The sequence below is a fragment of the Schistocerca serialis genome, chromosome 5 (genome assembly GCF_023864345.2).
Source record: "Schistocerca serialis cubense isolate TAMUIC-IGC-003099 chromosome 5, iqSchSeri2.2, whole genome shotgun sequence".
NCBI classification, from domain to species: Eukaryota; Metazoa; Arthropoda; class Insecta; order Orthoptera; family Acrididae; genus Schistocerca; species Schistocerca serialis.
Window position 1 is genome coordinate 515,253,231 of NC_064642.1, and position 25,287 is coordinate 515,278,517.

Here is a 25,287-nt window from a genome sequence, read left to right on the forward strand (position 1 = left end):
GATCAGCACTGACAAAAAGGGGCATCCTGGCCAAGAGAAGTCTGCTGGTATAAAACACAGGCCTTAATTTGGAGAAGAAATTTCTGAAAATGTACGTTTGGAGCACGGTATTGTACAGTAGTGAAACATAGACTGTGGGAAAACCGAAACAGGAAAGAATAGAGTATTTATTATGTGGTAATACAGCACAATGTTGGAAATTAGGTGGGCTGATAAGCCGGCCGCAGTGGCCGAGCGGTTCTAGGCGCTACAGTCCGGAACCGCGCGACTGCTACGGTCGCAGGTTCGAATCCTGCCTCGGGCATGGACATGTGTGATGTCCTTAGGATAGTTAGGTTTAAGTAGTTCTAAGTTCTAGGGGACTGATGACCTCAGATGTTAAGTCCCATGGTGCTCAGAGCCATTTGAACCATTTGATAAGGTAAGGGATGAAAGTAGGTTGGCAAACGAGAGGAATCCATGGTGGGCCACATTTAGCCATTCAGGAGCCTGATGACTCAAAGAAAAAAGTTATTTCAGGTCTTAACCAACTTTTTAATTAGTTTATTATGCAAGCTCCAGTGTTCGTGAAAGAAACGACGCAGCACGTTGTCACCAATGAAACGTAATCTGCTGACATTGGTATCCCCGAATGAGTGTAATAGGAAGTTTATTGTTCATGGTATATGATAATATTCATGAATAAAATTAGCTACAGCTGCTACGTTTTAAGAAAATGATGCAGTTAGGTATATGATTGAGCTCAGTCCAGTAAAAATTGCTGTAACGTCGCTTCAAATGTCGACAAACTAACGACCTGCTGCCAATACTGGCAACTAGATCTTAATGCAGAAAACCGAAAGTCGCGAACATCACGAAACGTAAAATTGTGGTACATGTTTATTACAACATTGAGGCGCATCAAGAATTCATATGACAGCTTCAATAAATATATGGAAGCAACACTGCGAAAATATATGAAACAGAATAATCGCGTAGCCTCAGTTGCTGATAATGCAAACGCTATAAAACCTTCTATTGTTAAAATACTGCGAAACTGCTCTTCGCCCAAAAGAAGTGGCTTACAGAACACTTACGCTGCCCAAATTGTAATAGTGAGAAGGCGAATTCAACTGCAATTTAATGATTAAGGCGTAGTGGAATGGATAGGTTCGTGGCTAAAATAAAGGCAGTGTGATCAGTGGCACTTGATACTGAACTCGTGTTCCGTGGATACACAAAAAATGAAGCAGCATCTCCGTGTGTTTCTTGCAGTGTTCCATTCTGTTGTTTCAATTAATTAATTTTAGCGCCATGTCTGCATAAGGGAAGAACATACATAGCAGCTTCTAATTCGAGAAATGACTCAGTAAGTCTGCATGTTTTAACAATACACCATCCATGACTCTCGTGAGTCTGCTGGTCATAACTGTCTGCTTCAGGGTGTTGTTCCTTCAGCTGTAGCCTTTAGAATAGTTGAGCTACAAGTAAAGATTGTACACGAATGCAGAGTTTTACAGATAAATGATGTTGAGTAGTGTACACACATCACCGTATTTGTAAAAAAAATTGTCCAGTTTTGTCCGTTTGAGGTTACGTCCCTAATTAGTGGCACCAAGTAACTATATGAATAGCCTCTGCAGAGAACTGTGAGGCCATTGTCTTACAAACGTATTACGAAGGGCGTTCAGAAAGTAATGGAACATGGTTTTTCTGAAAGCAGGTTGGTTTTATTCGGGATTCCAGTACACTAAATTATTCCTTCATTTGACTACAATACCCTATTTTTCAATATAATATCCATTCATTCTCGTGTGCGCAGAATTGTATGAGGTATTGTGTTATCATGGAAAAGCGGTAGTCAGTTTGCATTTATGTGCCGACGAACTCGATTAAGTCGTTTCTTTAGTTCCCTGGTGGTAGCACCATGAGGGAGGACATTAAACACCTTCAGAGTTCCAGATACGTCGATCACCTCGGATGTGTGTCTCCTCTGCACGTGCCAGCATTCCGGGAGTTACAGCTTTGTGCGACCGGTCGGCATGCGGGAGATTGGACAGGTTTGCCCGACCGTGTTGCGATACGCCACGCCCAACGGCTCATCTGCTTTTGTTCACTGCCAGGTCTCAGTAGATATTCTTAAAGTGCCTTTGAATATGTGCGATGATCTAGATTTCTGGAAAAGAAACATAATGACAGGTCTATTACTAGGAACGCACTTCCGTTACAGACCCCCCCCCCCCCTCCCCCCACCTCTTTTGAAGGCTACGTGTAGCGCTTACATGTATCGGAACATCATGAAACGATAAGGCCTGAAGCGGAAATATTCCGTGGGGTCACACATTTGTAAATTGAAATTTGCCGAGAAAAAATGTTGCACGACTTTGTGAACGCCCGCAGTACATTCATTAATATGTCTAACCAATATTTGGTATAATGGGGTCGTTGATGAAATTTGCTTGATTTGCTTGTTTTTACTGTAAGAGACACTATTTATGACAACGTGTAGCGGGTACATATTGTACTGTTCATTTCTCACTGACTGAAAATCTCTCTTGCTTAACACTTACTGATTTTTCAAGAGTTCTGGATTAGCACTGATTTTTCTAGTCCAACAAGAAGAAATGATTGTTGTATTTTGTCACTGATACGCTGTAAATAATATTTAATAGTTCCTTCCAAATGTTGGTACAGATTTTCAGCATAGATTTTTTAATAACCGAGGTCAGAAACTGGCTCTTGAGCTTTGAGGAACTTGGTTCGTGCTCCTCGCACAGAATAGCCTCCCACGTCCACATCTATGAAATTATTTAACATAAATCTTTTTGGATTGTTTTTGTTAAGTATTGCATGTGACTTTTAGTTATTTTATGCACTCTGTAAAAATTCAATTATTTAACAAACATGGTCATTCAGATATGAAACTCTTCGTTGCAGACTCGCCCTTCAGAACATCGGTAAGCTTCTGTCTCCCGGAGGCGAAACAGTTCTGATCATCGTGACCGGCAGTCCCATCTATATGATGTTCGAAACACTGTCCAAGTCCTCTCGCTGGAGTGCCTACATGATGGTAAGCTGCAATTAATGTTTTAGTGGGTGGAGAAGTCACGATGATTTTTAATACTTAGGTCTAATGGACTGTAGAGCCATAGAACTTAACGGCTGCCTAATGCAGTCAGTCGCACCAAAGAAAAAACTCTGACACTGCCAGCTTGCAATAGAGCTTAACTGTGTGTTTGTGCTGGCCGGATAAAAGAGAGAATAACTTTGGTCTGTTCCAGGATTACCGTCAGTTCGAGCCACCTTACGTACGAACGGAAGATCCAGTGGCCGTTCTGACGAAATACCTGCATGAAGCTGGTTTCTCCGTAAAAACATGCCGCAATGAGGACAGCAGCTATTCTTCCACGGATGAGCAAAAAGTTAAAAGTGAGTGAACTACAGTTCACGGAACACACGACACATACGGAATGAGAATAGTAAGAGTATAGTGGAGTCGTTCTTTAAAGATTCAGGTGATTCTAGTACATAAATTCATTCTTTTGGAGCAGTAAATGCTACGACAAAGTATTACCAACAGGTAACTTAATATAACAGTAGTAAGCTACACTGAAATACATAATTTAATGACACGCTTAGTGAATTAGGAGGTACGTCCGTGAATTACATTGGGTTACAAATCATCCACAAAATTATTGTTTCACGTGGGGTACGAGGAATGTGAGGTCCGCTTGAATATAAATTAAATGTGGGAGTAATTACAGAACATTTATAAAATTTTTTCTTTGGGATTAAGATTCCGTACGACAGCCATCTAGACTGATACCGTGTAGTGTTACCTTTTATTATCTTCTCCTCATTAGCTATTGAAACAACATCGCTTTGTTATGTAATTTTAATTTTCACCAAAAGCACATTCAACACATCACGGAAAAATACACGTCTTTCGTATCAAGACAAGAGAGAGAGACATCCAATAGTTCTTAAAAACAAAAAACTACGCAAAAGTAAAAAAAGAACAAAATTATTTATAAAATCGGTCGCTGGTTCAGCGCTCTTCTGCGTGCGCGATCGTAAATTATAACTTTGCGGAAGTCAAAGTACCATTACAATGCCTCCTCTACTGACACGCTCCGCAAGCGAGCCTGGCAGTATAGAAAATTTACATAGATACACACATATATCAGAAAATCAGAAATTTACATATTACAAAAAATATTTCTGAGCATAATGCTCTTTGCATATCAGTCTTTGTATACAGTCTTTTTGGTGTGTATCTTCTTTAAGAGTCGTAACATTAATGTCTTTGAATTGCAGCGTATTATCGTTGCTTAGCACAGCGTTTGAATTCAGTTCACATGATTCGTGTTTACAATGGAATTAATTCGAACAATAAATGTTTCTATTATATTGCTCCAATGTCTTTAAACGTAGTATCGGATTCTGAGTGTGTGTGTGTACTGCCTGGATCTCGGGCGTGTGACTTGAAGAAAATCCAAAGTTTGTTCAATGTGAAAACACGAAATTGTGATCTCCAGCAGTCGAATTTTGGTGGCGTCTACCGGGGTATAAATGGTCAATGAGGGCACAGGAAACACCTCACTGCCTACGACAGGTGATGAGCTTGTCTTTTACACCAACCTGAAGACCTGCCGGCTACCACAACACCATACACTTCAAAGCATATTGACACTACGTAAATATTGCTTGACCAGTGTTCCATCACGTTGGTTTCTTCTTTGCATTTTCAGTTCCATTTATATGAATCATGTGCTACATGCACAAGTCCTTTGCAGTTCGTTAACATCTCCTTAAAACACATTTCTTGATACAGTAAGTACATAAATATACAAATATTTACAATTAATCATTACATGAGATAGTTACAGAATTAAATGAAAAATATAGTAAATTTTTTTACGTTACATTCAATATCATTGTGCTGACATTTGAATTACATTACATTCAGATTGAAATATACATTTTATTTATTTTATTTGTTAGCTCGCTCTCTTTTTTTATTTTTTTATTTTTTTATTTTTTTTATTTCCCCGTTACACTTGCAACATTTGAAGATAATTGCGGCAACTCGCTAGAATATTCAACTTAAAATTCATCTTGCACCCTGGAATAAAATTTACACATATTTCAAGCTTCAAGACAGCCCTCTGTAGGAGGATAGGTTCATGGGATGGTTGCTAACTACTTCATAAATACTAGTAAAGTCATCCCCTACAGTGGACTACACAAAATAAAATATGATAAATAAAATACATGTTAACTTAATATAACGTAAAAGTTCCTATACCTAATACCGTTTCTAAGTGTGGTGTCCCCACTATTGCTGTTTCTAAGAGTGGTACCCCTCTATTACCGTTTCTAAGAGTGGTGCCCCTCTAAATATCTTATGATCCTACAAGTATGTACATCAGTGTGGTAAGTATATAGTTCAAGTCAATCATGTTCCAATAAAGTTTGTATAGTTCATCTCCTTCCTTTCATGAGTATCAAGCAATATAAATAAATGTTTTACTTAATAAATAAATAAACAAATAAATCTTGTTAGATAATTGCTGCTGCGTTCCATGCTGTATATCCGGGTCAACAGAAACATCCGATCTCACGCGTCGGCTTTGACCCGTGACGTAAGGGTGTTGTGGTGTGTGACGTCATTACGACGCGGAGTTTGGTTTGTGAGTGTGGCGTGTTTTTAGATGTCGTGTTGTTGTTTGTTGTGCCCTCTGGTGGTATGTTCATGGTTTTCGTTTGTTTGGTGTGTTGGGCTCAGTTTGCTGTTCTTCAGTGGTGAGTGCTGCGTGCGTCTTTTTGAAGCGGAATTTGTATCAGTGAGTTAACGGTTTTGTGTGATGGTTAATGTAATGATGATTGCTGTACGTCGGGTGGGTTTGTTATTAAGTGTATTCGGTTGTGGTTTTTTGTTCAGGAATGGATATGAAAGACCAGATTAATAGTTCTCTGTTGAGGGCTATGATGGGGGACACAGCTTTAGAGCTGATTAAATTCCTTCAGCTATTTGGCTTAATTGCTGAGGTCGTGAAGTGCGGTGTGTGCCGTGAACCAATGAAATTGGTTAAAGTTCCGGCCTCTCGGACCAGGGACGGTTACATGTGGCGCTGGCGCAAAGATGACATATGGCGTTCCATACGGCGCGGTACCTGGTTGGAGAAGTCTAGATTGGGCATGCGTGAGATTGTGCTTGTTACATATTATTTTTGTTATAGATCCCCACAGAGTTTTTGCACGTATGAGACTGGTGTGAGTGAGAGGACTGTTTTGGATTGGTATTCCTTTTGTCGTGAAGTGTGTTCGGAATTTATTAAGTACAGGGGTAAGTTGGGGGGGGCATGGGGTGGTTGTGGAGGTGGACGAGTCACAGTTTGGGAAAAGGAAGTATGGGAGGGGGAAGTCTGTGGCTAGTCTTTGGGTGTGGGGGGCTGTTGTTCCGGGGGGTGGGGGTTCCGAATGTGTTTTTAGGGTTGTGGAAGAGAGGTCGAAAGCTGAATTAGTAGGTTTAATTGAGGAATATATAGAGCCGCGGTCAACAATAGTTTCTGATGCTTTTTCTTCTTATAGGGGGTTGGGTGGGATCGGATGCTTCCGTATTTTCGAAAGGAGAATAAGGAGAAAACAAAACGTCAGTCCTCTGTTGCGGTTCATACTCTCATCACTTCCTTAGAAAAATTTATACATGTTGATGAAATATTTGACGTTATATAATTCGTGATTATCTGACAGTATGGAGAGACATACACACATATTTATTTATGAATAGAATTTTACAGGTACCACAAGGTAAATACAGAATGGATATACGGAAATACGGAAGCGTCCGATCCCACCCGTCGGCTTTGACCCTTGACGTGACAAATATGGCGGAAACGACCATAAACGACAATTCCAATATGGCGGATATAAAATCGTTGCATACGTATCATAAAGACGAAAATACATAGAAATACAACACACACACTGGTTTCACAAAAAGCCTAATGACTCTAACGGGACAAGCGTGGGAAATTGTGGGTTTTTGGGTGGGGAGAAACTAAATATAAACAAATTTACCCACCCACGACCTTACAAAACCACGCAAGATGACGAAAAAAATCGACATCACAAAACTCACCAAATACCACAAAATACATTATCTGGAATCGGACACTTCCCTTGACCTATATAGATCTACAGTAGCTCCCGATCCCATAAATTGGGATCGAACACTTCCCTTGACCTATATAGCTCAACAGCAACTCCCGATCCCATCTACCAATACAAAAATCAAAATACACCGCAAAACATTACGAACAAACACTTCCCTTGACCTAAATATATCTACAACAGCTCCCAATCCCATAAATTGGGATCGAACACTTCCCTCGACCTATATAGTTCAACAGCAGCTCCCGATCCCATCTCCCATTACAAAAATCAACATACTCCACCAAACATTGAGACTGAACACTTCCCTCCAACTATAGAGCTCAACAGCAGCTCCCAATCCCATAACTTAGGATCGACCACTACCCTTCACCTATGTAACTCAAAAACATCTCCCAATACAAATACCAACACCAACCTTCACAGCCACAAATTTCAATGAAACACTTCCCTATACCCCAATACACAACACGTACGCCAAAAACAAAAAAATGAGAACTTACCACAAGAAAGTTCCAGCCCCACAAACTAGATTGGCCACCACAATCACACACACACACACACACACACACACACACACACACACACACACACACACACACACACACACACACACGAAAGCCAACGTAAAAATACTGTACCAAAAGAAAAACCCAACCCACCCACACCTCAACCCCCTCCCCCAACCCCAAAATAAAAAACCCACAAAAACAAATGCAACATAAAAAACATCTCAATCACACACTACAACTCAACAAAAACTTCAACAAAATAGATCCTCCACAACTAAAACAAAAAACACACACTCCCCCTCCCTCCCCCCACCTTAACAAACACTATACAACAAAATAAACCACCCACCCCACCGTGAACCACAGCCACCCACCCACCTACCCAGCCCACCCTAACTAACCACTTTCGGCCTATACATTTTACCCACAGCCCTTAAGTAAACCCGAACAATACAATAGCCCTCTGGGACACTCTTCCGTCAACAGTACTAATCTAAATGAGACTCAAGGTTGGAAGAGCGCCTCTTCCCCCTCCCAAGAACTGACTTAACCGCCCCCCCCACATCCCCTCTATTGTATTAGTACAAGCCCCTGTCTCATAATTCTTAAACTCTAAACTATGGTTCACTACTAAATGATTAAATCCCCTCTCACCCAACCCCCTATAAGAAGAAAAAGCATCAGAAACTATTGTGGACTGCAGCTCTATATATTCCTCAATTAAACCCACTAATTCAGCTTTCGACCTCTCTTCCACAACCCTAAAAACACATTCGGAACCCCCGGAACAACAGCCCCCCACACCCAAAGACTAGCCACAGACTTGCCCCTCCCATACTTCCTTTTCCCAAACTGTGACTCGTCCACCTCCACAACCACCCCATGCCCCCCCCAACTTACCCCTGTACTTAATAAATTCCGAACACACTTCACGACAAAAGGAATACCAATCCAAAACAGTCCTCTCACTCACACCAGTCTCATACGTGCAAAAACTCTGTGGGGATCTATAACAAAAATAATATGTAACAAGCACAATCTCACGCATGCCCAACCTAGACTTCTCGAACCAGGTACCGCGCCGTATGGAACGCCATATGTCATCTTTGCGCCAGCGCCACATGTAACCGTCCCTGGTCCGAGAGGCCGGAACTTTAACCAATTTCATTGGTTCACGGCACACACCGCACTTCACGACCTCGGCAATTAAGCCAAATAGCTGAAGGAATTTAATCAGCTCTAAAGCTGTGTCCCCCATCATAGCCCTCAACAGAGAACTATTAATCTGGTCTTTCATATCCATTCCTGAACAAAAAACCACAACCGAATACACTTAATAACAAACCCACCCGACGTACAGCAATCATCATTACATTAACCATCACACAAAACCGTTAACTCACTGATACAAATTCCGCTTCAAAAAGACGCACACGGCACTCACCACTGAGCAACAGCAAACTGAGCCCAACACACCAAACAAACGAAAACCATGAACATACCACCAGAGGGCACAACAAACAACAACACGACATCTAAAAACACGCCACACTCACAAACCAAACTCCGCGCCGTAATGATGTCACACACCACAACACCCTTACGTCACGGGTCAAAGCCGACGCGTGAGATCGGATGTTTCTGTTGACCCCTCCTTTCTATTAAATGGCGCATTAGTTCAGTACAGTAGATGAGCTTTAATTATGTCATTAGACGACTGCTAAATATGTTCTCTTAAATAATTCTTCCAATCTGAAGTGTCAAGCCTACATAACTCCAAAAATTTCATTGTAAGTTCCCATTAGATTAGTGTTAAAGTGTTATAGATTTAAATCTTCTGGTATATTTCCAACAGTGGCTGCTGTAAATAATTCTTTCCACATAAATCTATACTTTCACCTTTAGTTATAAGAATATATAAGACACCACATAAGTTATTATCTCAGGCATACCATTCTTTCAATAAATAATATTCTTTCCACTACTTTCATTCTGTATTCCATGAGTACATGTGATATAGCGTTCAAATCTAGTTTCTCTCCTCTCAACATATTCTCAGTTACTCATAACATTCTCACCTATCCATTATTCATTCTTCACAAAATAACATATACTTATTCCTCAGCATTATATATATATTTTCCTCTTATTCATCACCACTTACATCTTACTACAACAACAACAACAACAATAATAATAATAATAATAATAATAATAATACCATTTTCTCATCTTATATACCATTTACCTCTCTCCGTATTACTATTTGTCCTCTTATTAAACTAAAATTACATTCACTCATCTCATTCAGTCACTCACATCACTCATATCAACATTACTATTAACACACGCCTCCTAAAGAAAATAATTCTGTTTAGTTCTCTGCCTCCTCTAATGTGTATATGCCTCAATAGCAACTCCTCTTATAACCAAATATCTTATTAGCTATTGGATGGTTCACATTGCTTTCTAGACTTACTTGCATTCATTAGATTGTAAGTATCTGTATAACTTAAATGTAGGCTCATCATAACTGTATATCATATTAATTATCTTCTCCTCAGTAGCTAACATTTTACTGTATGTATTTTTTCAAATGCCTGTGTGGATGTAGACCTCTGGGTTTATGTGTTAATGGATATTCTAATGAATAACAGCCAGGGTGTGGAATATTTGCAATTCGGTATGGTCCAGAGTATAAGATCTGCCATTTCCTGTTTAAATGTTTCAGTTTTGTGGGTTTAGGATGTGTTCTTAGTAAAACTAACTCATCAACTTGAAATGTTTGGGCTTTCCTGACACCTCTGTCGTATTTCTGCTTTCTTTCCTTAGCTTTGTCACATAATGTTGTGTAAGCTTGTCTTACCTTTTCTTCTAACCTAACATGATTAGTTGTTGCTGTAAATTTAGGTAGAGGGTCTGTCCATTCATTTCTTTCTGTTTTATCCATAATTAATTCAGTTGGTGTGTATCCAGTAGAAATGTGAGTTAAATTGTTCACTATTTGTTCAAATGGTGCTAGGTATTCTACCCATTTTGTGCGCTTCTCTGGTGTGTGTGTTCTCATAAACTGTCCAAATTCTCGAAATGTTCTTTCTACTGGGTTTCCTGCTGCGTGAAATCTTGAAATTAAAAAATGTTTAACATTCTGTTCTTCAATAAATGTCTTCCATTTTAAACTGGTAAAATATGCTGCATTATCCGTGATCATAACTTCAGGTTTCCCTATTCTTACAAAATAATCTGTTAATAGACGTCTGGTAATAGCAGTGGCAGAAATTGAACGTAAAGCATATAATTTTAAATACTTTGTGAAAACATCTAACACAGCAAGGATGTATTTCATTCCTCCACGTGCTTGTGGATAGGGTCCTGCAATATCTAAAGAAATTAGCTGTAATGGCCTCTTAGGTATGATTGGGTGCAATTCATTCATGCTTGTGCGATTAGAATATTTGGCTTTCTGACATATGATGCATTTCCTAATATTACTCAATACTCTTCGCCTTAAATTTGAAAATAGCAATATTGTATAATCTTATCTGTACATTTGGTTACACCATAGTGTCCCCAAGTTCTGTGTGTAAATAAAATAAAATCATCAACATGAGCTTCAGGTAAGCAAACACACCAATGCTGTGATTCAGGGTTTCGTCGGTGAAATAATACTTCTTTGTGTAACGTGTAATATTTTTCAAGATGTGGGTCTGTTCCTGCACGTAATTTATTCTTTATTTGGATCCACCTGTGATCATTGTCCTGCAATATGGCTAACTTCCTGTACATGTTTTTGTAGTAAGGTGCAAATGTACCGTCATACATGAGTAAAATTTTAAAATCTGATGTTTGTTCTGTCACATCTGAAAATTCTTGTAGGCCTTGTGGTAAACGTGATAGAGCATCGGCTATAATGTTGGATTCTCCTTTTATATATATAATATCAAAATCATATTCTTGTAGTGATGCACACCAGCGTGCAAGACGTGGATGTAATAACTTGCATGATAGCAGGAAAGAAAGAGCTTGATGATCAGTATAAAGCTTAGTACGTTTTCCCCATAGAAAGTAGCGAAACTTGCGAAACGCCCATACTATGGCAAGTGTTTCGCGCTCGGTCACTGAATATGACTTTTCGCATTCAGTGAGCGTGCGGCTAGCAAAACTTATAGGTTTGATGACTGTTTGTTCATCTTCTACATGAATTTGGAATAAAAATTCTCCGAGCCCATAGGAACTTGCATCTGTTACTAGGCAAAAGTCTGACGTCATGTCAGGATGACATAACAACGGTGCATTAACTAAAGCATTCTTAATCGCTTCAAAATCTGTCTGACAGAACTCTGTCCATTTCCAAATATTATTTCTTTTGAGTAAAGATAGAAGATGTGGACTGTTAAGAAGGTGGTAGGGTACAGATTTCCTGAAGAATGAAGATAGACCAAGAAAGGCTTTGAGTTGTTTACGATTCTGTGGGGATGGAAAATTCTTTATTGCATCAATTTTTCTTGAGTCTGGATAAATGCCTTCAGTTGATATGATGTGACCAAGGAATTTGATTTCTCTCCTCCCTAATTTTGTCTTTGATAAATTGATAGTGACACCTGCGTCACAAAATTTAGTCAGAAGTTGCTTCAAAAGATTTACATGTTCTTCTTAAGTAGTGGTTGCAATGACAATGTCGTCAACATAAACTGTGATTTGCGATAACAATTGTGGTCCAAGAACAGCATCTAAGGCTTCAATAAATACTCCAGCACTCACTCGTAGACTGAAGGGTAGAACACAAAATTGATAACTACGTCCCTCACATAGAAATGCAGTGTATTTACGACTGTTTTTATGGAGGTTCACCTGCCAAAATGATGAGCGGAGGTCGATATTGGTTAAATACTGTACATTATGAAATTTTAAAAGTTGTTCTTCCAAATCAATAGGTCGTGTGTTGATTGGAATTATAACTCTTAATTTCTCGTGCGTCCAGCACTAACCTTACACTACCATCCTCTTTATTAACTGCTAGTATCGGACTGCAATATGGTGAATGTGACCTTTCAATGATACCCCAAGCTTGCATTTTTTCAATCTCTTTCAAAACTGCGGGTTTCTTTGACCAAGGAATATTATAATATGTTCTACAGTATGTTTTGTGTGGTTTAACATCCATCTCATAAGTATAGCCTCTAATAATTCCAGGTTTTTCCACAAATACCTCAGCAAATTGCTGCAAAACTTCAAGTAATTCAAGTTGTTGTTCCTTCGTCAGATATTCAGATTCTGTGCATTTCTCATATAAATCATTAGGTTTAATTCCCCGAGATACAGCTTCATTAAAAGTTAAATCACATATGTTTATTGCTGGTGGATACACAAAATGTAACTGTTCAAATTTACCTTGTTTACTGTTAAGTTTTTACCCTGTGTTAACTCTATTGTCAGTTGTTGATGGTTTACAGTTAAATGACATTTCCCTTTTCCTAAATCTATGATTGCTTGATATTCATTCAAAAAGTCAATTCCTAATATGCAATGCATAACTAATTTGTTTACTACCAGAAAACTGTAATTGAGTGGTATATTTGAAAATGTGAAGTAAATTAGCACTTGAAATTTCACATTCTTTGATTTGTTACCGGTGGCACTTATAATGTGACAATTCTGTACTGGCAATGTTTGTATGTTCATTATTTGTTTGAGTTCATTATATAAGGACATTGAAATGACACTTGCTGCTGCTCCTGTATCTAACATTACTTCCACTTCATAACTACCAATCATAACTCGTGTCATAGCCTGAATAATCTTCTTTGTTTTACTGGTACTATTAAAATCTACATCCTGATATAATTCTTTTTCTATTTTCTTACTGTCATCATATCGGAGAAAACAAATCGTTGGTTCCGTTGCGCTCTGCTCCCTATTGACCGTAAATCGAGCGCTTAGCTAGGTCGTCGTTCGATTTCTGGCAAATTAGGTTGTTGCTGCGGGTTGGGTTAATTGCCCAACTCAATAATATTTACATTTCTGTCGTGCGTCACCCAAGTATCAGCTGTTTGGTTGTTGGCATTACCCCGCGTCGCATCGGGAGTTTCATTAGGTACAAATTGAGGGTGCTGTATTGCATGTGTCGTGGCGGTTGTCCATTGTGATTTCCCCATACATTATTTCGCCCATGACTGTAACTGGTATTGTCATTACTGTTATTCCTGCAATATATGTTTGGATGTTGTTTCTCTGAAAATATCCTGGATGGTACCTGTTATCCTCTCTTCTTTGATCTCTATTATTTCGGTTCCTTCTTCTGTTGTTGTTTTGAATATAACTGTTATTGTTCTGATTGTAATTACTGTTCGGATAACCATTATAGTAATAATTACTGTTTCCTTGCCAATGCTGCGAGTTGTTTCTCCTAATATTGAATGGATTTGTCCCACTGTAGTGTGAATTGTTTCTTTGGGTGTTTTGTTGCGGTGTCGGAGGCGGATTCCAATAGCCCCTGTCATTTCTGTTGTGCATACGCGAATTGCTTGGATGGATTGGATACAATTGATTGAAATTCCTGATCTCATCTCTGTAAACAACATCTATCTCATCAACATAACTGAAAAAATTCTTTATGTTGTCGTCGGACACTCCTATTAATTCATCACGGTAAGGAAATGGTAAGTGGCTTTTAAGTGTTCTAATTACATCTGGTAAATCTGCTGGTTTTGTCCAATATAATGTTTTGTCTAGGTAGCGTTCAAAGCATTGTCATAAAGTCTCTTTCTTCGGGTTGTAAATTTCTGGATTGTATACTTCTCGTTTTAAACTTTGCTGTTCTGTGATCGACCAGAATTCCTCAAGAAATGCTTGTTCAAACTGTTCAAACGTTAAACATCGTCTTTTAATTGCTGCTCCCCACTTAGCTGCTCTTCCACGTAACAAATTTGTAACATATCGAATTTTATCGGCTTCTAACCAATGTCTCGGGAAAATACCATCAAAAGAGCGGATGAAAACAATCGGATGCACTTTGTCTTTCTCATCACATGAAAATGTCTGAAAGTATCCATGTCGTACTAATGTTTCATCAGCTACTCCCGATGGTATTATGGGTCCTGTATTTTGTATCAAACTGTGCATAGTATGTGGTGATGTCTGATAGTAATTTTGATCTTGTGGTAGCATTGAAAATGGTTCATTGGGATTTGTGTCACTCATTGGTAATTCTATTTTCGGCTGTGTGCTGGGTCTAGCATTATTATGATTCTCATTTATGTTTTGGTTGTCTGTTATGGGTTTTGGTATCACTGACGAACTTGGTATTACATTCTCTTTAAGTTTACGTACCTCTTTCTGAATATTATCTGTTTCTCCCTTTACTTGTTCCTTTGTCTTACCTAAAATGATCTGTGTCATTGTCTCAAACTTCTCATCTAAATAATCATCACATAATTTGCATTCATGTACAAGTTTTTCTGCTAGAGTTGTGTCATTCTTTAAAGATGCTACATCTGCTCTGTCTTCAAGCTTTTCTAACTTTTCCTGTAAGGATTTCTGCTCCAATGTTACATCATTTAATCTGTCTGAAAGGTCTGTAATCGTCAGGTCTAAGTGTTCTTGGTTTGTTTTTACGGAATTGTGTGACTGTCGTAATTCGTCAACTTGGGTACTGGTTTTCTGTTGTTCAAAAACTACTGTTAACAATTTCTCATCACATCGTTGTAAGTCAGTTTTTGTCTCGTCACTGAATTCCACAAATACCTTTTCTTGTCTCGTAACCTTGTCTGATAAGTCAGTAAATTTCCTTCCAAGACTACTGGTGGTTTCTGTCAAGTGGGCAATTTGTCTCGATTGTTTTTCAAAATTTTGTTTTATGTCCCGTGTCAGTTCATCGAATTTAGTGTCAAATTTCCCAATGTCACGTTTTAAATTTTCATTTTTCTCGTCTAAAGCGTCAAATCTTTTGTCAAATTTTCTGTTTTGGTCGCCAAGTAACTTCAGAATCTGGTTGAGCATGTCAGAGTCCTGTGTCTTAGTTTCGTCATTTTTTCGTGTTTGATTGATGTCTGGTTCTGAAGTTGACGTTGTCAATGTCACGTTTTGTCGCGTAGTACTCACTCTCCATTCGCCTGTATATCTGTTTAAATATAGGGGTTGTTGTCTTAATCGATCCGGTAAAATTATGTCTTGAACATCCTCCCTACTAAGTTCAATATTCATTTGACTCTCGGACATGTTTTGCAATGTGTCACTTTCACTAAGCTCGTCCACGGAAACAATTTCTACGCGTCTAGCGTCCATCTTGCGATTTTCATAATTAATTGCAAATAAAATTTTCCAATGGTAAAAAGTTTTTTTTAAATACGATATGTTGAAATCTGAAATTTCTCTTATGGAAACGGATATTTCTATATGATTTCTAATTAGAAATTGAATTATTAAACTGGTACTGAAATTTCCCTCTCACAAATAAATGACTGTGAATATGCTCTTCACTTACCATTTCCAATAATAGTAGTAAATCAATTTTAACTACAATTTGAAAAAATAATTTCGAAATAAATGGATCGGAATAAAGGAAGTACAGATCGCTGTTTGAAACCGGAAAAAAAGGTAAATTTCTGTACTCACCAATTTTTTTCAGTCTTATGTTGCAAATGAAGCGTCAAATATACAGTTTTCAATCCAAAATTTTTCTTCCGCGTCCGTGCAAATTATTTTATGGAACGTTATCCTTTTCCCTTTTTTTACCAAATTAATTTACTCAGCATGAAAGTGAAAATTAACACAAATTAATAACAATGAAAACAATATTGTTGTAAATTTCATGCACGTAACATTACAATTGAAATGAATGAGACTTAGTCCAAATTCATTTTCTGATGCTATTAAGTGGTTAACATTAGATAAAATGTCCAAATTTTTTAATAACTGCACTTGTATCAAATCCAAACTGCGCTTGTATCAAATCCAAACTGCACTTGTATCAAATCCGAAGATTGCAAGTCCTGTCACCAGGACGCCAATTGTAGTGTTACCTTTTATTATCTTCTCCTCATTAGCTATTGAAACAACATCGCTTTGTTATGTAATTTTAATTTTCACCAAAAGCACATTCAACACATCACGGAAAAATACACGTCTTTCGTATCAAGACAAGAGAGAGAGACATCCAACAGTTCTTAAAAACAAAAAAACTACGCAAAAGTAAAAAAAGAACAAAATTATTTATAAAATCGGTCGCTGGCGCAGCGCTCTTCTGCGTGCGCGATCGTAAATTATAACGTTGCGGAAGTCAAAGTACCATTACAACCGTTATTGTACCACTTAAACTCCTCAGTCCAGAGATTAGTTTCTATGAACGAAAAGTTTGTATTGGTGGTCAGCACTTTGTTCTGGGACAAAACGGGAATAGTAAATTAAATTTTAGAACTTGTTAATAGTGAATAATAGTTAACTGAAAATAACAGAAATACGTGCAATACGCAGAAAACATCTAAAAATTATGAAAGTACAGGTCGTTGCCAAATGTAGTCCAAGGCTTCATCGGTATGAGTCATTGTATTAATGTGATGAAATGATCACTTACTCGATATTTTGTGGTACGTTAACATATTACAGCAATTCTAAACAAATTCTAATCCGAAATTACTGAGCGCAAACTGAAATTAACTTTATTTCTCGAAGACACGCCGACATTGAGCTTTCTTTAAGGAGATGATGCCATCTGATATGAACAAGCAGAAACTAAAACTAATGCACTGAAAGAACTGATGGAAAGAATTGCGTCAGTCAAGCGCGGCGAATTTAATTTATTCCCTGAGTTAGGAAAAAATAAAATTTGTATGTAGCGTACACTAATCAGCCAGAACATTATGACGACCGACCTCGTATCTAGATATATTCGTCCATGCGACATCAGCGTCACCTGGTGAGGAACGACTGCAAGTCAGACACATGGACGGTGCATGTAGTATCAGCGAGCGCGCTGTCCGTGTGTGGAATGGGAAAGGCGTGCGATCTGTCAGTTTGACTGAGGATAAATAACGATGGCCCAGAGGCTCGGCACGTGCATTTCGGAAACTGCACGACTTGCCGGGTGTTGAAGGAGTGCTGTGGTGTCTTCAACAGGTAGCGAAACTAATGTGAAAGCACGTCTAGACGTCGTTGGGTTGGGCGGCCACCTATGACAGATGTCGCACGTCGCAGGCTGAACAGACTGCTAAACCAGTAAAGGCGGCGAACTATGGCCGAACTAATATCAGACATTAATGCTGGGTGGAGTACAAGCGTGTCTGAACACACAACGCACCGAACACTCCAAATGATGGGCCTCTGCAGCCGATGACCCACGCATGTGCCAATTTTAGGACCACGACATTGGCAGATTCGACTGAAATGGGTACATACCCATCGGCATTGGACGTTGACGCAGTGATAGAGCGTTACATGATGCAATGAATCTTGATAACTTCATCATGCCGATGAGAGGGCACGAATCCGTCGTCTTCCAAGGCAACAGTTTCTTGACACCTGTACTGCGGGACGGAGACAAACTGGCGGCTGCTGTACAATGCTCTGGTGAACGCTCACATGGGTATTCATGTATCGAATGGAGCTCGTGCAAGGCGCCACGACGCCCGAGGAGTTTCGTACACTGGTTGCAGACGACGGACACCCCTTCATGACGATCTTGTCTTCTGACGGTAGTGCCATTTTTCAAAAAGGTAATGGGACATATCGCAGGGCTAGGAGTGTGGTTGAGTATTTCTGGGAACACAGTGGCGAGCTCCAATTGATACGTCAGCCTTCCAATTAACAAGATCTGAACCCAATCGAACATAGCTAGGATGTGGCCTTCCTTCTCGGAATTTATTTGAATTAGGTAACTAGTGTGTGTGTGTGTGTGTGTGTGTGTGTGTGTGTGTGTGTGTGTGTGTGTTTTGCGTGTGTGTGTTTTGCGTGTGTGTGTTTTGCGTGTGTGTGTTTTGCGTGTGTGTGTTTTGCGTGTGTGTTTTTTGCGTGTGTTTTTTTTGTGTGTGTGTGTGTGTGTGTGTGTGTGTGTGTGTGTGTGTGTGTGTGTGTGTGTGTGTGTGTGTTTTTTGCGTGTGTGTTTTTTGCGTGTGTGTTTTTTGCGTGTGTGTGCGTGTGTGTGTGTGCGTGTGTGTGTGTGTGTGTGTGTGTGTGTGTGTGTGTGTGTGTGTGTGTGTGTGTTTTGCGTGTGTGCGTGTGTTTGGATGCGGTGTACACTTCCTCCAACGACTTTCCAAGACCTCACTACTTCCATGCCTCGACACGGACGCGTCGCCGCTGTTGTGTGTCAAAAGAGGACATCCGTCGATTAGGTAGGTGGTCACAATGGCTGATCATGCTATGTAAGGACTAAAATTAACTGGTTGACGAATACCCTCTGCATAAATAACGTGGGTTATTCGGAAAGTACGAAACGATCGGTCGCGACATGGAAACCACAGTGAAAATCTGAAGTTCAGCACAGATGAGCCAGTGTATCGACTATGCCTATAGATAGCGTCACGTCACTCTTCTCAGTTACGAGCGTACATTGAGCGCAAGAAGCAGCCTGGAAAACAGTGCACCCCGCCAAGTATGAGTGTCTTCCGAGAGATTTCGTCTAATCTCATGCAGCACTACATAACGTAATTGTCACGCATTTCTGTCTTCATGGTGGCACACTTCAGGGGCAATGACGACCCACCCACAGAGCTGTTTGATCACACACACCACACAGCCCAGACTTGGCTCCCTCTGATTTTCACCTCTGGTCACGAGAAACCGCTGGCTATGAAGACAACATTTTGCCCAGAGAGCGGGCTGCAGTCCAGTGTAGAAAACTATTTGAAGAAGCATAAGGCTGCTTTCTTGGACGAAGGTATTGGTGAAAGGTATGTTTACAGTTCATCTGAATATTGGGGGTAAAGTATGGCCTCAATAAAACTTTCGCGAAAACGGAATGCAGAAGGATCTGCCGTACATTAGAGCTGGATGAAACATGAAGTGGAATTTTTGCAGTGAGAGCATAAACAGAAATTGTCGCAAAAGAACATTTATTAGATCGGTAAATGTAATTGTATGCATGAATATACACTCCTGGAAATGGAAAAAAGAACACATTGACACCGGTGTGTCAGACCGACCATACTTGGTCCGGACGCTGTGAGAGGGCTGTACAAGCAATGATCACACGCACGGCACAGCGGACACACCAGGAACCGCGGTGTTGGCCGTCGAATGGCGCTAGCTGCGCAGCATTTGTGCACCGCCGCCGTCAGTGTCAGCCAGTTTGCCGTGGCATACGGAGATCCAGCGCAGTCTTTAACACGGGTAGCATGCCGCGACAGTGTGGACGTGAACCGTATGTGCAGTTGACGGACTTTGAGCGAAGGCGTATAGTGGGCATGCGGGAGGCCGGGTGGACGTACCGCCGAATTGCTCAACACGTGGGGCGTGAGGTCTCCACAGTACATCGATGTTGTCGCCAGTGGTCGGCGGAAGGTGCACGTGCCCGTCGACCTGGGACCGGACCGCAGCGACGCACGGATGCACGCCAAGACCGTAGGATCCTACGCAGTGCCGTAGGGGACCGCACCGCCACTTCCCAGCAAATTAGGGACACTGTTGCTCCTGGGGTATCAGCGAGGACCATTCGCAACCGTCTCCATGAAGCTGGGCTACGGTCCCGCACACCGTTAGCCCGTCTTCCGCTCACGCCCCAACATCGTGCAGCCCGCCTCCAGTGGTGTCGCGACAGGCGTGAATGGAGGGACGAATGGAGACGTGTCGTCTTCAGCGATGAGAGTCGCTTCTGCCTTGGTGCCAATGATGGTCGTATGCGTTTTTGGCGCCATGCAGGTGAGCGCCACAATCAGGACTGCATACGACCAAGGCACACAGGGCCAACACCCGGCATCATGGTGTGGGGAGCGATCTCCTACACTGGCCGTACACCACTGGTGATCGTCGAGGGGACACTGAATAGTGCACGGTACATCCAAACCGTCATCGAACCCATCGTTCTACCATTCCTAGACCGGCAAGGGAACTTGCTGTTCCAACAGGACAATGCACGTCCGCATGTATCCCGTGCCACCCAACGTGCTCTAGAAGGTGTAAGTCAACTACCCTGGCCAGCAAGATCTCCGGATCTGTCCCCCATTGAGCATGTTTGGGACTGGATGAAGCGTCGTCTCACGCGGTCTGCACGTCCAGCACGAACGCTGGTCCAACTGAGGCGCCAGGTGGAAATGGCATGGCAAGCCGCTCCACAGGACTACATCCAGCATCTCTACGATCGTCTCCATGGGAGAATAGCAGCCTGCATTGCTGCGAAAGGTGGATATACACTGTACTAGTGCCGACATTGTGCATGCTCTGTTGCCTGTGTCTATGTGCCTGTGGTTCTGTCAGTGTGATCATGTGATGTATCTGACCCCAGGAATGTGTCAATAAAGTTTCCCCTTCCTGGGACAATGAATTCACGGTGTTCTTATTTCAATTTCCAGGAGTGTATATATACAGTGAGTAATATGATGATGGTTGCTGTTGCCTGCAATCTACTTCGTCGCATGTTAATTAAACCTAGAACTTTACTTCAGAGTCCCCTTCAAGGTCTACGAACTATGGAAGAGGAATGATCAAAGGATGGTTTAATCATAAACACATACATTCACACGCACTGGAGAGACTAACGGGAAGAAAAAGAACTAAAAACCTTGACCACAGCACACGTGGGTAGCAAGAGGGGTTGTTTCCTTGATTTTAACATGCGGGATGAGTGAAATTTCTATTAAAGTTAATTGCTATTAAAATGAAGTATAAATAAGAATCACAATTCAGATATTCTACAGCGTAAGATCACTTTGGCCTTGACACTGCAGACTTTCTCATTAGATCACGACCACGTGGTCCTCACAAACAAAAGCGTGCAAAAAGAAAGTTATCAAGTGAGACGAATTGCGCAAAATTGTAATAAAATCACGGAAATCATACGAAATATATATGCTCTCGCGAAGGGGATACTAAACAAAGTGAACTGAATACCAATAAACTCAACACGGCTGCACGTGTTTAACAGTTCAACTGTACATAGCCTACACCGTCCCTGGATTTTAAAGCACTTAAAATTCGCGAATTAGCAAGTAAAATTCGTCACACACGTTAATAAACTATGAACGATGAAAGGAATCATTTACGTTGACTAGCTTTCAAAAACGTATGTAAAACACATGAACTTCTCACCAACATGGCACACTGACCGTCAGTGTCTCTCACCCGTTTCGCATCGTACGGAACACTTCCACGAGCATTAGCTCTCGAACCACAATCGCTCCCCGTACCTACGGAAGTGGCCAGAGGAACCCCTATTGTGGTACCAACCTATACAAAGGGTTCGTCAAAGGCAAACAGAAACCTCGATGCTACCTGGTAGGTGTTTCCTACAGTTGGCTGTTCTCACAGTGGCACACTGTTATACTCCCACGGATCTACACAATGAAATCCTTGAGTACATTCAACTGGTCGGACAAGAAGTGGAAAGAACAGATACATTGAAATATGGCACTTAAATGTATCAAACATGCGTGTGGGGGCTCCGACATGTACCAATAACCTAGTGAAATGTTAAAAAGTGTGGATAGTATACTGTGCCCACCACAAATACTCAGCTGCTCACTGTTTTCGCTTTTCTTCTTTACATCTAGGGTAAGAGACGACTTGCAGCAAAAACTGAAGTGCCAGAGGAAAACAAATGAAGCTGTGTGGTATGGCAAAATCATGAAGAGGCTCATGCAGAGACCCTTCATTGGAAAGTTAGTACAGCGTTACCACAGATGTCTGTCGGATCAGCGACAATGTAGAGAAGTAGCTGGAGGACGTAGCTAACTGCTGCAAAAAAATATAAAAAAGTAAATCTGCTGTGCTTTTCATTTCGCGACCGACCTTTTCTTACTCTGACAAGCCCTTGTGCAAACTTCCCGATATCACTCAGTCCATGATGCTGTGCTATGTTTTTCTTGTCTAAAGAGAATATGTGTACTTGGAGGCAATTCAGCCTACAAGGTTGGTGTTTAAAAACGTTCTTTTTTAACTGCAGTGACAGTTCGTATTTAACAACTGCAGAGCCACGGCACTGACATTGCTGAGGATGGCTTGCCTCAGTTCTCATGATGGTTCACACTATCTTCCAAAATTTTGTTCCTGCTTCCATAAAATCTAAAAATAAAATTCCATCAGTGTACCAAAAGCAGTGGCCATAAACTTTATTAAACAGTTTCGTTTAGTTTATATTGGAATTGTCTTCATACTACAGACAGCTGTCAATTGGCAATACCGTATAATGTAAGACTTCTTGCTCCGGATCGCGTCGCAAAAGCAAAGTTCCAAAAAACCATCTGCGGTTCTCAGACAGGAGTTTTCGACGCCAAACGAACAGAGAAAGTGCGAGGCATTAATTGTTTACTGACGATCTGATGCAGAACGTTCTTTAAAAGATGCAGAAACCGGTGTGTCAGTTCAAATATCGTGTATTGACAGTTTTACCAATTCTATCACCAGCTTTCTGTACTCTTCTACTAGCTGAGGACTTTGTCTATCATGAAAGTTTCACCTTGCACTCTTACTCAAAAAATACTATTGTTGCTCAAAAGTGGAACTGGTAACTACGATGCTCCTTTTGAAAACTCGTACATTGTCTACGTCTACAGAAAACCTGAACAGCAACGTAACAACAAAGGACTATTTAATGACTTTATTTATAGCCTTATGGAAGCTACTTCCTAGATAATGCTCATACGTTTTGGAAGTTTTCTTCCCTTTCCTTTATGTGGGAATTACCTAGAAGTCAATGGTGTGGATTTCGTGATTATTTTTCGGTGGCACAGACGCTGTCCGTTACGCTGCGCTCACAGTGCCATCGGCAACGGACGTCTGACGCCATCGCCAGAGGTCGCCCGGCAGGATACACTGACAGCTTGGTCACGGTGCATCCGATCTCTCCCGTCAGTCTTTGCTGGGGCAAGGAGGTTATGTTAGGTTAGTATCTGTTTCATGTATGAAGTAGGTTAGAGTTCAACCTCCCTGTGTGGTGTGGATACCGTAAGGTCTCTGTGCCTGGAGACCAGAGCTGCCATGAGGCGTTTGCTATTAAAAGGCTGCCGAATGCGTGTAAAGGAGCTATCTCTGTCTCGAAAAGAAAGTGGTGAGTGCTGTACGCTCTGTCTTCAGTTACTGGAATAACCAGATAAGTGTTAAGATTGTATGAGGTGAAGGCGGAAACGCCATGCCATAGAAGTTAAAAACGCTTTAACTTTGTGATGCCACTTTCCTTCTCCCACCACCGATTAGCACCAGAAGGTCTGCTACCTATGAAGCTAAAATGATGCATTGATGTTTTCATTTTTACGCGTTCGTACGGAAATGCGGAGTTTCGGTGATGTTTTGTTGTGGTCTTCAGTCCGAAAACTGGTTTGATGCAGCTCTCCATGCAACTCTCTCCTGTGAGTGTGTGTCCACCTCCGAGTAACTACTGCAACCTAAATCCTTCTAAATCTGCTTACTGTATACATTTCGTTGTCTCCCTCTACGACTTTAAACCCCCCCCCCCCCCACTTCCCTCCTGCACTATATTGCTGATCCCTTGGGGTCTAGCCGGCCGAGGTGGCAGAGCGGTTCTAGGCGCTTCAGTCTGGAACCGCGTGACCACTACGGTCGCAGGTTCGAATCCTGCCTCGGGCATGGATGTGTGTTATGCCCTTAGGTTAGTTAGGTTTAAGTAGCTCTAAGTTCTAGGGGACTGATGACCTCAGATGTTAAGTCCCATAGTGCTCAGAGCCATTTGAACCTTGGAGTCTCAGAACGTGTCCTACCAAATGATCCCTTCTTCTACTTAGGTTCTGCCACAAAGTTCTTTGCTCCCCAATTCTATTAAATACCTCTTATTACAAGATTGAATCTTCAGTATTCTTCTGTAGCACTACATTTCAAATGCTTCCGTTCTCTTCTTATCTAAACTGTTGATCGTCCATGTTCCACTTCCATATGTGACTACATGAAGGAATGACTTCCATGGTACTAGAGGGAGCTATAGAGAGCAAAAAACTGTAGAGGAAGACATGGATTGGAATACATCCAGCAAATAATTGAGGACGTACGTTTCTAATGCTCTCTGAGATGGAGGTTGGCACAAGAGAGGATTTCCTGAGCGAGCCGCATCAAACCAATCAGAAGACTGGTGACAAAAAGAAAAGCTACACTCCATAGAAATACCCGATGTTAACAAATTTCTCTTCTTCAGAGACGCTTGCCTTGTCACTGCCGGTCTACATTTAATATCCTCTCCATTTCGGCGATCATTAGTTACTTTTCTGCCAAGTAGCAAAAATTATCCACCGGATTAAAGATCTCTCCAAAACGCGATGTTTCGAGCATGTTTTATTTCGCTAAAGTGGTAGGATGTGCTACTACGGTATACAAAGTGTCTGCCAGTGAGGGTATGAGCTTATAATGGTGAACTTACGTGGTGAAAGTACATGATATTTCCATTACATGATGCATGGATAAAATTCGTGTGTGATTAAGCAAGTATTGTTGAATCAGTAAAAGGTAAATTTGTAGTCTCACAGCA

At 40.9% G+C, this 25,287-nt stretch overlaps 1 protein-coding gene across 1 annotated transcript in view; it reads left to right on the top strand.

The window, feature by feature from the left end:
• LOC126481656 (juvenile hormone acid O-methyltransferase-like) overlaps nucleotides 1–25,287 on the top strand; it is a 127,003-nt gene that overhangs the window by 49,020 nt on the left and 52,696 nt on the right. The window contains exons 3-4 of the mRNA XM_050105574.1: nucleotides 2,917–3,049; nucleotides 3,261–3,408. Of these exons, the coding sequence (XP_049961531.1) occupies nucleotides 2,917–3,049; nucleotides 3,261–3,408 (281 nt within the window). The remainder of the gene's footprint in view (nucleotides 1–2,916; nucleotides 3,050–3,260; nucleotides 3,409–25,287) is intronic.